This window comes from Sus scrofa, chromosome 1, assembly GCF_054392235.1.
Source record: "Sus scrofa isolate SSC_HxYL_T2T_F1_AM1 chromosome 1, Sscrofa_HxYL_maternal_Yorkshire_Landrace_v2.0, whole genome shotgun sequence".
Lineage (NCBI taxonomy): Eukaryota > Metazoa > Chordata > Mammalia > Artiodactyla > Suidae > Sus > Sus scrofa.
In genome coordinates, this window is record NC_139383.1 from 18,378,193 (window position 1) to 18,390,752 (window position 12,560).

At 35.2% G+C, this 12,560-nt stretch overlaps 1 protein-coding gene across 8 annotated transcripts in view; it reads right to left on the reverse strand.

Moving 5' to 3' along the window:
* Positions 1-12,560, reverse strand: part of STXBP5 (syntaxin binding protein 5) — a 167,918-nt gene that overhangs the window by 6,919 nt on the left and 148,439 nt on the right. For all 8 annotated transcript variants that reach the window (XR_014845087.1, XR_014845093.1, XR_014845085.1 and 5 more), the window contains one exon: positions 6,001-6,112. Coding sequence is in view for 5 of the 8 variants with exons in the window: in XM_085024332.1 (XP_084880458.1) it covers positions 6,001-6,112 (112 nt within the window). In the remaining 3 variants the exon portion in view is untranslated. The remainder of the gene's footprint in view (positions 1-6,000; positions 6,113-12,560) is intronic.

Here is a 12,560-nt window from a genome sequence, read left to right on the forward strand (position 1 = left end):
TAACCACACTTTCTGTTACTTAAAAATATTATGCTTAGGCTTAGAAGAAAAATGTGGAACTTATTAAGTATTTCTTTTCAGTCTCCAAAAGTCATAGATAACCACATCTCTTTCTTTCTTTCTTTCTTTCCATTTATCTTGTCATTTACCAAAGAGATCAGATTTTTCTTTCAAAATATTTCAGGAATTCATTGCTTCCCTTCCCTTTGTAATCTAGACCCTGATGACCAACACCTAGATCACTGCAAAAGTCTTAAATTCTATTACAGACTGATGTCAGATTCTTCTTCCTTCAGTGTACATTTCTTTCTTTAGAAATATAATTCACATACCATGAAAGTTATCCCAGAACAATTCAATAATTGTCAGTTTATTCAGAAGGTTGTGCAACTAATATCATTAATTCTCAAACATTTTCATTACTCAAAAACAAAACAAACCCCCAAACCAAAAAAACAACCCAAGTCGCATGACTATTCGCAGTCACTTTTCATTTCCCCCTCTTCTCAGTTCCTGGCTCCATAAATTTCCCTATTTTGAATATTTCATACAAGTGGATTCATACACTGTGTTGCCTTTTGTGTCTGGCTTCTTTCACTTAATGTCCAGATTCAACTGTAATGCAGCATGGATCACTACTTCATCCTTCTTAATAACGGAATGATGTTCCACTGTCACTTATGACAGTAGATGGAGATGGATACATGACATTTTGTTTATTCGTCAGCTGATGGACATCTGAGCTGTTTCCACTTTTTGGCTATTATGAACAACGCTGCTATGAACAGTGGTACAAGTTTTTGTGCGAACATGTATTTTTCAATTGTCTTGGGGGTATGCCTAGGAATGGAATTGTTGGGTCACATAACTTTAACTTGAGGAACTGCCAGAGCTTTCCAAATAGGTTACATTATTTTATATTTCCACCAGCACTGTATAGGGTTTTGATTTCTCCATATTCTTGTGAAGATTTATTACTGTCTTTTGACTACAACCACCCTAGTAAGTGTGAAGTGGTATTTCATTGTGGTTTTGATTTGTATTTCTTTAATGACAAATGATGTTGAGCATCTTTTTATGTGTTTATTGTCCGTTTGTATATTTTCTTCTGAGAAAAGACTATTCAAATCCTTCGTCCATTTAAAAATTGGTCTATTTGGTTTTTTTTTTTTTTTGTCTTTTTGTCTTTTTGTTGTTGTTGTTGCTATTTCTTGGGCCGCTCCCGCGGCATATGGAGGTTCCCAGGCTAGGGGTCTAATCGGAGCTGTAGACACCGGCCTACGCCAGAGCCACAGCAACGCGGGATCCGAGCCACGTCTGCAACCTACACCACAGCTCACGGCAAAGCCGGATCGTTAACCCACTGAGCAAGGACAGGGACCGAATTTGCAACCTCATGGTTCCTAGTCGGATTTGTTAACCACTGCACCACGACGGGAACTATTTGGTTTTTTTATTGTTGAGTTGTAAGAATTCTTTTTATATTTTGGATATTAGACTCTTATCAGATTATGATTTTTGATTTTTAATTTTTTTTGTCTTTTTTTTTTTTTTCTAAGGCCATACCCGCGGCACACGGAGGTTTCCCAGGCTAGGGGTCTAATTGGAGCTGTAGCTGCCAGCCTGTGCTAGAGCCACAGCAGTGCTGGATCAAAGCCGCGTCTGCAACCTACACCACAGCTCATGGCAACGTTGGATCCTTAACCCACTGAACAAGGCCAGGGATCAAACCCGCAACCTCATGGATACCAGTCGGATTCCTTAACCACTGAGCCATGACGGAAACTCCTGATTTTTAATTTTAACGAAATTTAATTTACCCATTTTTTTTTTCTTTGGTTGCTTGTAATTTAGGGGTGCATATGAGAAACCATTGTCTAATGTCACAAAGATTTATAATTATATTTTCTTCTAAGAGCTCTTACACTAAGGTCTTTGATCCACTCTGAGTTAATTTTTGTGTATGGTGTGAGATCAGGGTCTAACTCCATTCTTTTGCATGTGGCTACCCGGGTGTCCCAATACCATCTGTTGAAAAGACCTTCTTTTCACCATTGAATTTTCTTGGCATCCTTGTAGAAAATCAATTGACCATACAGATATGGGCTTATTTCAGGACTCTCAAGTCTAGTCCATTGGCCTATGTGTCTATCCTGTAGCCAGCACTACACTATCTTGATAATTACATCTTTGTAGCAACTTTGGAAATCAAAAATGTGGTGTGAGTCCTGCATTGTTCTTCTTTTCAAAAAATTTTGTTTTTGTGTGGCTATTCTGGATCCTTTCCATTTCTATATGAATCTTAGGAACAGCTTGTTTCTTTCTACAAAAAACCAGCTTGGACTTTGACATGGATTGTGTTGAATGGAGAGATCTACCTGGGGAGTGTTGCCATCTTAGAAGTATTATATGTTTCAATCCAAGACCAAATCAATCAATTTATTTGTTTTAATTTCTTTAAATGGAGTTCTAAGTTTTTAGTATGTGTTTTACACTTCTTTTGTTAAATTATCCCTAAGTCTTTCATCTTTTTGATGCTATTATAAATGAAACTATTTTCTTAATTTAATTTTTGGTTTGTTCATTGATAGTGTATAGAAATGAAATTGATTCTTTACATACATATATATTTTTTGGTGTGGTTTCCTTAAGATTTTCCAAATGCAAGGTTACATCACCTGAGAACAGAGATAGTTTTACTTCTTCCATTCCAAACTGCATGCCTTTATTTCCTTTTCTTGCCTAATTGCCCTGGTTACGATCTTTAGTACAATGCTCAGTAGTGAGACCCTTAGAATTTCCATATAAATTTTAGCTTTAATGTTTATTCTGACATTGTTAACATAGTTGTACCAGATGATTCATTTTGTTCCTGCTTTTCTTTTAAATTTTCAATCTTTCTGTGCTCTTATGTTTTATGTGTCTTCTGTAAGCAATATACTTTTCCTTTTTTAAAAAGTTAGTCTTGATAATCTTTTAAATCGAACATTTATTCTTATATTTACTATGGTTATTTATATTTACATAAATCTACCATCCTTCAGGTGCTTTCTATTTATCCCACCTGTTTTGTGTTCTTTTTTCCCTCCTTTTGGAAGGACTGTCATTTTCCTGCTATTCATCTGGAAGTTATGTACTACTTTTCTAGGTTACAGGTCACCCCAGAAATGACAACATGCGTCCTTTCTATATGCATACTTTTTTTTACAAATCTAAAAAAATGCAGGGATCTCATAAAACCTTAAATCCATTTACCCGTTCTAACTCCCTTGATTTTACGCAATATTTTGGCTCATACTGTTTATTTATGTATGTATACGTATATAAGACCCTGTTTTACAGTTTATAAGGATCATGATAATTATGCTTATATTTATTACTTTCTTTCCACGGTTTCCTATATTTCTGACATTTCAGCAAGATGATTTTCCCTCTATTTGAAGTACATCTTTTAGAATTCCCTTTAATGGGTAGTGAGGCTTATTTTATTTGTTCACTTGTCCAAAACTCTCATTCTTGATAAATATTTTAAGTACAGAATTCTAGATGAAGTGCTACCTTCTGTCAATATTTAGAAGGTATCCCACTACACTGGCTGTTGAGAACTCAGTCCATGGCTTGTTAAAAGGTAACTATCATTTTCCTCTAACCTCTTTAAACGTTTCTTTCGTTGTTTTTTGACACCCATTATTTTCATGTGACCTACCTATCTGTGGATTAAAAAAAAAAAATCCTTCTTGGAATTCCTTAAGCTTCTTGAATGTTTGAGCTGGCATAAATTTCCAGCCATATTTCCTTTCTTTCTTTTTTTATTTTTGGATCACCCTGGGGCATATGGAAGTTCCCCAGCCAGGGATCAAATCTGAGCTGCAGCTGTGACCTACACTGCAGCTGCAGCAATGCTGGATCCTTAACCCACTGCACCAGGCCAGTGATCAAACCCACATCGTCACAGAGACAATGCCAGATCATTAACCTGCCAAGCCACAGAGGGAACTCCCCAGCCATATTTCTTTATATATTGATTCTTCTTCACATTCTTGCCTATTTCCTTCTTCAAAAGATCTAAACATATGTTAGAGCTTCTCACAGTAACTTCTATTTCTTTTATCATCTCCTCTGTATTTTACTTTTTTGTTTCTCTGTGACACATTCTGAATGTTTCATTTTGACCTAACTTTAAGTAATTCTTTCTTCAGTTGTATCTAATTTGTGTGTGGTCCAAGTCATTCACTAAGCTTTTAATTTCAGTTTTTGAATCTTTTAGTTCTAGCATTTCATTTTAGTCTTTTACACATTTATTGTTATGGATTACATAGTTTTCAGTTACCTGATAAAATGTTCTGGTATGGTACTTATCCTATTAAACATAATATGCATAATTATTTTATAGTGTTTTAGGACTCCAATATTTGAAGTACTGCAACTCTGCCTCTGCTTTTTCTGTTTTACTGACCATAGTGTTGACTCCTAGTATCCTTGTTATCTGACTACATATTTGAAAAATTATTTTTAGAAATAATTTGAGGACTTGGACTATGTTCTCTTTCTTGCTAGAACAGTTTCATTTGAATCTGCCAGGTACTGAGGACTTCACTGGTCTGCAAAAATCTTTTTTGTTTTGGTTTGTCTTTTCAGGCCTACACCCGTGGCACATGGAGGTTCCCAGGCTCGAGGTCTAATTGGAGCTACAGCTGCCAGCCTACACCAGAGCCACAGCAACTTGGGATCCGAGCTGCCTCTGCGATCTACCCCACAGTTCAGGGCAATGCCAGATCCTTAACCCACTGAGCAAGGCCAGGGATGGAACCCACAGCCTCATGGTTCCTAGTCGGATTTGTTTCCACTGTGCCACGACGGAAACTCCTGCAAAAATCTTCAAGTTAAAAGTTTTCTATGCCACTCAGATTATCTCAAGATGAGCTTAAAGTGTGTGTGTCTCTGTGTGTGTTGATTTACTTCTAGTTCACTTTACTCTTAAGCTGCAGCCCTTTGGGGACCCTGCAAAGAGGAGGAGTTATTTATCAGGGTTCTCATCCTTGCCAATTCTAGGAGCCTACCTTGCTAGGCCTGTAACCATTTAGAATCTCAGCCTGCTGCTTCAGATCTGCAAAGTACTCTAAAGTAAAAGTGGCCTCGGATTGCCAGGTTCTCTACTTTTCCCCATGAGTACTGCCTTTACAACACTGTTTGCTCTTTGATGTTTTTGAGAATTAAAAATATATATATATTTTGAATTTTTTATATCTGTGAATTATCCTTGGTGAGAATATTATTCTAAATTATTCGTCCCCCATAACTTGGAGGACAGTCTTCATTTTTTTAATGAATTAAAAACGGACCAATCATTACCCCTTTTTATATGAAATTACACGATACTCTTATTTACTGGTATTTAATCCTATAGTTTTTCTAGTCAACCAAACATAGGAGGAAAATTCTAAAATGATCTAGCAAAAAAGAGCATGAAAGGAAATAAAAATTCAAAGACAGCTAATCCTATTTGAAAGAAAAGTCAAATATTCCTTGATTCATTTGTTCATTCAAGGACCAATTTCCAATTTGTGACAATTCTGTGGAAGGTAGTAGATGAACCAGATTTTGTATTTAAATAAACTTCTAAGTGCAATGAAAGTAGTTCTGGATGTTTAAAATTTTTTTCAAAGTTAAGGTCAATTAAAGTCAATCATAGAATTAAAATAATAATGAAGATCATATTTAATGAAAAGGCAGACTCTCTAAATTATTCATTTAAAGTTGTGAATGATCCTTTTTAACCACTTGAAGCTATTCTGCTTTTGTTCCCTGGGTAAAATATGCCCCTGATTTGGGTTACAACAGCAGAAAATAATTTTACGTATTTTGCTAAAACATGGATATGTTAATTGTTTTGACAGAGAGGGAAAAGGTGAATGTAATTTATACATGTAAGAAGAATTTATATGGCTTGAATGTTTGTGTCTTATAGATATATTATCCAAATTAAATAAATCAACTTACATAGTTCTTCTCTATCAAGAGATTGTGCACCACCTCCAAACAAGCCTTTAAAGAATCCCCTGTTTGGTGCTTCAGGTGTCTCTACAGGAGTGAAGAGTTCACCCAACATTTCCTTTAAAATCAAAACAAATTGTAGTTGTTAAAGTTTCAGGGAAACTAAACTACAATTCATAAAACCATCACTATAAACTCTTTAACTCAAACTTAAATAACATTACCTGGTGAGATTCAGTCACTTAATGAATACATTTCAGACCTAGTACATTCTGAATTGGTCAAACAGTAAGTTGTTAAGATTAACTTGACTAAGAATAACTTGCTGCTTGGTACTTTGGCTAGATTACTATCTTCACATTTCAAACAAAGATGATACTCCTGCTTAAACTGTAAGCAGATTCCAATCTTTAGGACAATATATTCACAGAACTCTTTATCATCAAGAATTGGTAACTGGATTATTACCTAGATCTTCCTACATCAGAAAGAAAATCTATTAGCAAGTTGAAAAGTCTAGGGTAATGATGATACACAGCTTTGGAATTATCACCTTAGCTTAGAGTCAGAAAATTAGCAATTTAGAAAGACACACAGACTTCTTTTCATCATAAACATAAGCTAGGAAAAGAATTACGCCAACACAAATTTGGAATTTCGAAAATCAGGCAGGGAGATGTAAAGGCTTCTTTCTACATTGTCAGATGTTTCTGAATCTTTTGTCAATATTCTTCAGAGCACAGAAATGGTAAAAATAAGTCAGGAGACAAGAAAAATTGCTGACATTTTACTGACTTTGTAGATAAGACATAAAGAGGGAAAGAGGAATATCTATAAAAGAAGGATGGTAGCAATATTATTTACAAGGCAGCTTTAGGAAGCTTCAGAAGTAAAATAAAAGCATAGTGAGGCTTTGGGATTGCATTTCTGCCCATTAAAGAGAAGTAGCTATGATACAAAGGACAAATGCATGATTGGTTCCACATAGTTCTGCTGTATTCTGATATTACATTATTATAGTTGGAGCTAAAGTATGTATTTTGTGAGTGTCTTCCTTAGGTCTAGGCTAAAAGTTAATAAAGGATGTCCAAAGATTTCACTTTTAGATATATCCATTTTAATGATGTCTTTCCAACCAGATTATAAGTGAGAGGAGATGATATTAAAACCATACAACAGAGTTTCATGTATAATGTTGAAGTGGATTGAAAGCTTTACATTTTAATTTTCTTTCCTCTGGATTTCTATAAAATGGAGTTAAGACTACAGTGAAAAACTTCCTGAAATCAATAAATTGAACTTATTAAAACCTACCATATACTACACTAATATCTATTATTTAATTCAAATTTATATTAGCCTACATAGCAAAGGTGATTTTAGGCATATTTTCAATCATTTTTATATTGTACTTCACACATTCTAATTTAAACTGTGGCTATTAAATCAATACAACAAAAACAGAAAACAGCTACCATCTGAGTGTCTTTTATGCTAAATCTAAAGAATATGACATATAAAGAGTGATAACATAAAAATACGCTTTTAAAAATTTACCTCACCTTATTATTTTTTAACTTAATTAAAAAAATTTATTTTTGGGAGTTCCCATTGTGGCACAGTGAAACGAATCTGACTAAGAGCCATGAGGTTGTGGGTTCGATCCCTGGCCTTGCTCAGCGGGTTAAGGATCTGGCGTTGCTGTGCACTGTGGTGTAGGTCACAGACGCGGCTGGGATCCCATGTTGCTGTGGCTGTGGTGTAGGCCGGCAGCTGTAGCTCTGACTAGACCCCTCGTCTGGGAACCTCCATATGCTACGAGTGTGGCCCTAAAAAAAAAAAAAAAAAAGTTATATTTTTGGCTGTGCCTGTGGCATAAAGAAATTCCTAGGCCAGAGACTGAACCTGAGTCATTGCAGTGACCTGAGCCACTGCAGCAACAATACCAGATCTGTAACTGTTAGGCCACCAGGAACTCCAAAAATTTACCTCACTTTAGAATTATGGTTTACAGCTCTTAATTTATTTGGTATAAACCAATTAATTCAGTGTAAGCAATTAAGTCAATAACTATCCTAAACACCTCAAGATTGTAACTTATAAACAATACTCCAAGTACTCCCTGTAAAAACTTGATTAACGTTGAACTGTTTATGTTCTCTTTAATGTATTACATAGCAATACTGAAATTCATTGCTATGGTTATCCTGGAAGATATTTACTTAGACTCAATAGTCTTAAATTTTCTTAATCAAAATTATTAAGTCAGCGATTATTTGATGTATTAAAAAAGAGCTTGGTTACTTTAAGTAATGTTACAATGAATATTGGTGTTTTTGTTTTCTTCAGATATATACCCAGGAGTGGATTGGCTCTGGATCATAAGTTAGTTCCATTTTTCGTTTTTTGAGGAACCTCCATACTGTTTTCCACAGTGGCTGCACCAGTTTGCTTTCCCACCAGCAGTGTACTAGGGGTTTCCTTTCCTCCACATCCTCACCAACATTCATTATTTGTAGTCTTTTGGATGATAGCCTCTCTGACAGTAGCCAATATATGGAAACAACCTAAGTGTCCCATCAACAGGTGAATGGATAAAGATGTGGTATATGTGTGTGGGGGGATGTATACAATATATGTGTGTACACACACGCACACACACACCCCCCTATACATACACACACAATGCAATATGACTCAGGCATAAAAAATAATTAAATTTTGCCAGTTGCAACAAGTATGAACCTTGAGGATATTATGCTTAGTCAAATGAGTCAGACAGAGAAAGACATACTGTATTTGTCACTTACGTGTGGAATCTAAAAAATAAACTAATGAATACAACAAAACAGAAACAGACTACAGATACAGAGAATAAATTCACATTTCCCAGTGGGGCGAGGGAAAGGAGGAGGAACAATATCGGGGTAAGAGATTAAAAGGTACAGATTACTAAATTTACAATAAATAAGCCATCAGGACATACTGTAGAGCAAGGGAGTATAGTCCATATTTTATAACTTCAAATGGAGTATAATCTGTAAAAATACCGAATCACTGTTTGTATACCTTAAACTAATATATCATAAATTAATATATTGTAAATCAACTATACAACTTAAGAAAAAATATAGTTTAAATATATATTTTCAACTTAAGAAAATATATACTGAAACTATACTTAGACTTAAGAAAAAAGCTGAAGTTACAAGAATCTATTTTACAACACAGGGAATATAGCTGATATTTTATAATGACTATAAATGGAGTATATATAACCTTTAAAAATTGTGAAGCACTACATTGTACACATGTAACTGTAACATATATACTGTACATCAAGTAGACTTCAGTTTAAAAAAATTAGTTGCCCAGGTATGTGTGGGTTCATTTCTAGATTCTCTACTCTGTTCCACTGATTTCTTTATCTAATTTGATGTCAAGATCATATCCTTTTGGTCCCTGTAACCTTATAATTATTCTAAAAATCAGGTAGTGTCACCCTTCAACTTTATTATTTTTCTGTGTTTTTCTGCTATTCTGCCTACTTTCATACATTTCCAATTTATATGTCTTGAATCTAAGACCAACTTTGGGAGAATCAATAACTTAATATTGAGTTATCTGACACAGGAATATATTCTACTTTACTCAGGTTTTAAAAAGTTGTTCCAATTAATCTGTGGAATTTAGTGTAGAAGTCTTTCATATTTTTTGTCAGATTTATCCCAAAGTATTTCATATATTTTGTTGCTATTGCAAATAGTGTTAAAAATTTTCAAAATTTTCATTGCTAATAAAGAAAAATTTCCCCCATGTTGATTTCATATCCTGCATCCTTGTCTTTGTCATATCTTTCATCCTTTGTCACTTATTAGTTCTAGTAGTTTTTACGGGGAGATTTCATTAGATTTCCTATATAGATGACCATCTCATTTGTCAATAAGAACAGGTTTATTTTTTCCTTTCCAATCAAGCTAACTTCTCTTTTTCCAGCCTGAATGCACTGGCTAGAACCTTATTTATATACAACATTGAACAGAAGTGCTGAGAGTGAACATCCTTTTCTAGCTCCCAATTTTAAAGAAAAAGAATTCAGTATCTCATTACTAAGTATTATGTTAACTGCAGATTTTTCCTACATGCCCTTTAAGATCCCATTTATTCCTTGTTTGATATTTTAAAAGCAGGAATGGATGCTGCATTACATCAACTGCTTCCTATTTTTTTTTCTAGTTTACTCATATGGCAAATTACATTTACTGATTTTAAGTCAACTCTACATTCCTGGGATAAACCCCACTTGGTCATGAGTTACAATGACCAGAATTATCCTTCTGATTTATTGTTGGATTCAACCGACTAAAATTTTGTTTAGAATTTTTATATCTATATTTGTTAAGCATATTTGGTCTACATGCAATTTTCTTTAATGTCTTCATCTGGTTTTGGTACCACATTCTATGAACCTACCATTATCAAGTTGGGAAGCATTTCTCCACTTAATTTTTTGAAGAGTTCTGTGTAGAATTGGAACTACTTCTTCCTGAAATGTTGACAGAATTCACCAATGAAGCCACCCAGGCCTGCCATTTTCTTTGTTCAGTGTTTCTAACTTCATCTGTAGTTCCCTTAATAGACACAGTGCTGTTCAGGTTGTCTACTTTCTCTTGAGTGTGCTTTGGTAGTATGTATCTCACAAGGAATCTGCATTTCATCTGCTTTTTAACTTACTGTCATGAAGTTTTTTTATAGTATTTCCATATCATTCATTTTAACACACAAAATCTACAGTAGTCGTTTCTCTCCTTGATATGGGTAATTTCTAACTTCTCTCTTCATAAACAGTCTGGCTTGAGACCAATTTTATTGTTTTTAGAGAGCAAGCTTTGAGCTTCATTGATGTTTTTCTGTTTTTTTCCTGTTTTCTATCTCACTGATTTCCACTTAGATATTATTGTTTTCTTTCTTCTGCTCACTCTGGGTTTAACTTGCTCTTCTTTCTCAGTTTCCTAAGGTGGAAGCTGAAGTCACTGAGTTGATGAGAACTCCTTTTCTATACAGGTGTTTTAGTGCTATAAATTTGCCAAGAATAAACACCCAGTTTTTTTTTTTTTCTATTGCTACGGTTTCCAGTTACCTAATCTTTTCTTCTGTAATGTCTAATCTGTTGTTAATTCCACCCAGTATATTTTTCATCTCAAACACTGTAGATTTTCATCTCTAGAAGTTCAATTTTGGTCCTTCATATCTTCTGTGTTTCCACTTCTCTTTTTAAACATATGGAATACAGTTAAAATTGCTTTAATGTCCTTCTGTGTTAATTCTAATGTCTCTCAGTTCTGGTTTGGATTCATTGACTGACTTCTATTCTTCTCATTATGGGTCATGCTTTCCTGTCTCTGTGCATGGTTGGTCATCTGACTGGATGTCAGACATGATTTTTACTTTTTTGGGTGCTGGATATTTTTTAATTTACTTTGAGTCTTCTTGAGCCTCGTTCTGGGATACTAGGAAACATTTTCGACCTTTGAGGTCTTGCTTTCATGATTTGTTAGGCAGCTCTGGAGTAGAGCTCAATTTAAGGCTAAAAATTCCTCAGAAGTGAGCCAAGACCTTCCTGGGTACTTTACCCAATTCCCCACTGAAGTATGCTGAATAATGGCCATCTAAATGTATCAGGTCCTAATTCCTGGAAATTATAAATGCTACCTTGTAAGGAAAAAATGCTCTCTGTATATGTAAGTATTTTTCCATGGGCAAAATTATCATGAATTAACTGGATAAGTCCTAAATCCAATTACAGGTGCCTTTTTAAGAGAGGTAGAGAGAGACTGGACACACAAAGAGAAGGCGGCAACATGACCAGAGAGGCAGAGATTGGATTGATGTGGCCACAAGTCAAGGAATGCTGGAAACCACAAGAAGGCAGAAGAGGCAAGGAACAGATTCTCCTCTAGAGAAGAAGAGGGAGCGTGACCCAGTCAACACCTTGATTTTGGCTCAGAGAATCTTATTTTAGACTTCCAGTTTCCAGACATGTGAAAGAACAAATGTACGTTGTTTTTGGCCACCAAGTTTGTGGTGATTTATTACAGCCTTAGGAAGTGAAAACACTCATGAAATTACATTTTTTCCATCTGGCTATTGGGAACAGACCCTGTTCCTGACCCTTGGCACCATTCCCTCTGATCTTCTCTATTCCTTGCAGACGGTTCTTTCCCTGGCCAGAGGGTTTATCCACATGCATGTGCTGAACAGAACTCTACTAAATACTCTTGGACCTTTTGTAGATCTTCAGGGCTCTCTGTGCAGCTCTATGTTCTTGATCTCTATCAAGGAGTTAATCCCGGGGTATCTCTTTTGATTCCTGTCTCTCAGGGATTACTTTCTTTCACTGCCTGGAAACTATTATTTCATGTTTTTGAAAACTAGAAAGCTGTTATCTCACGCTTTTGTCTGCTTTGTTGTTGTTGGTGGTGTTGTTTCAGGCAGGAGGGTTAATCTGATTCCTGTTATTCCATCTTGGATAAAAACCCCATTAATGTTTGTGAGCATCTTCTTTA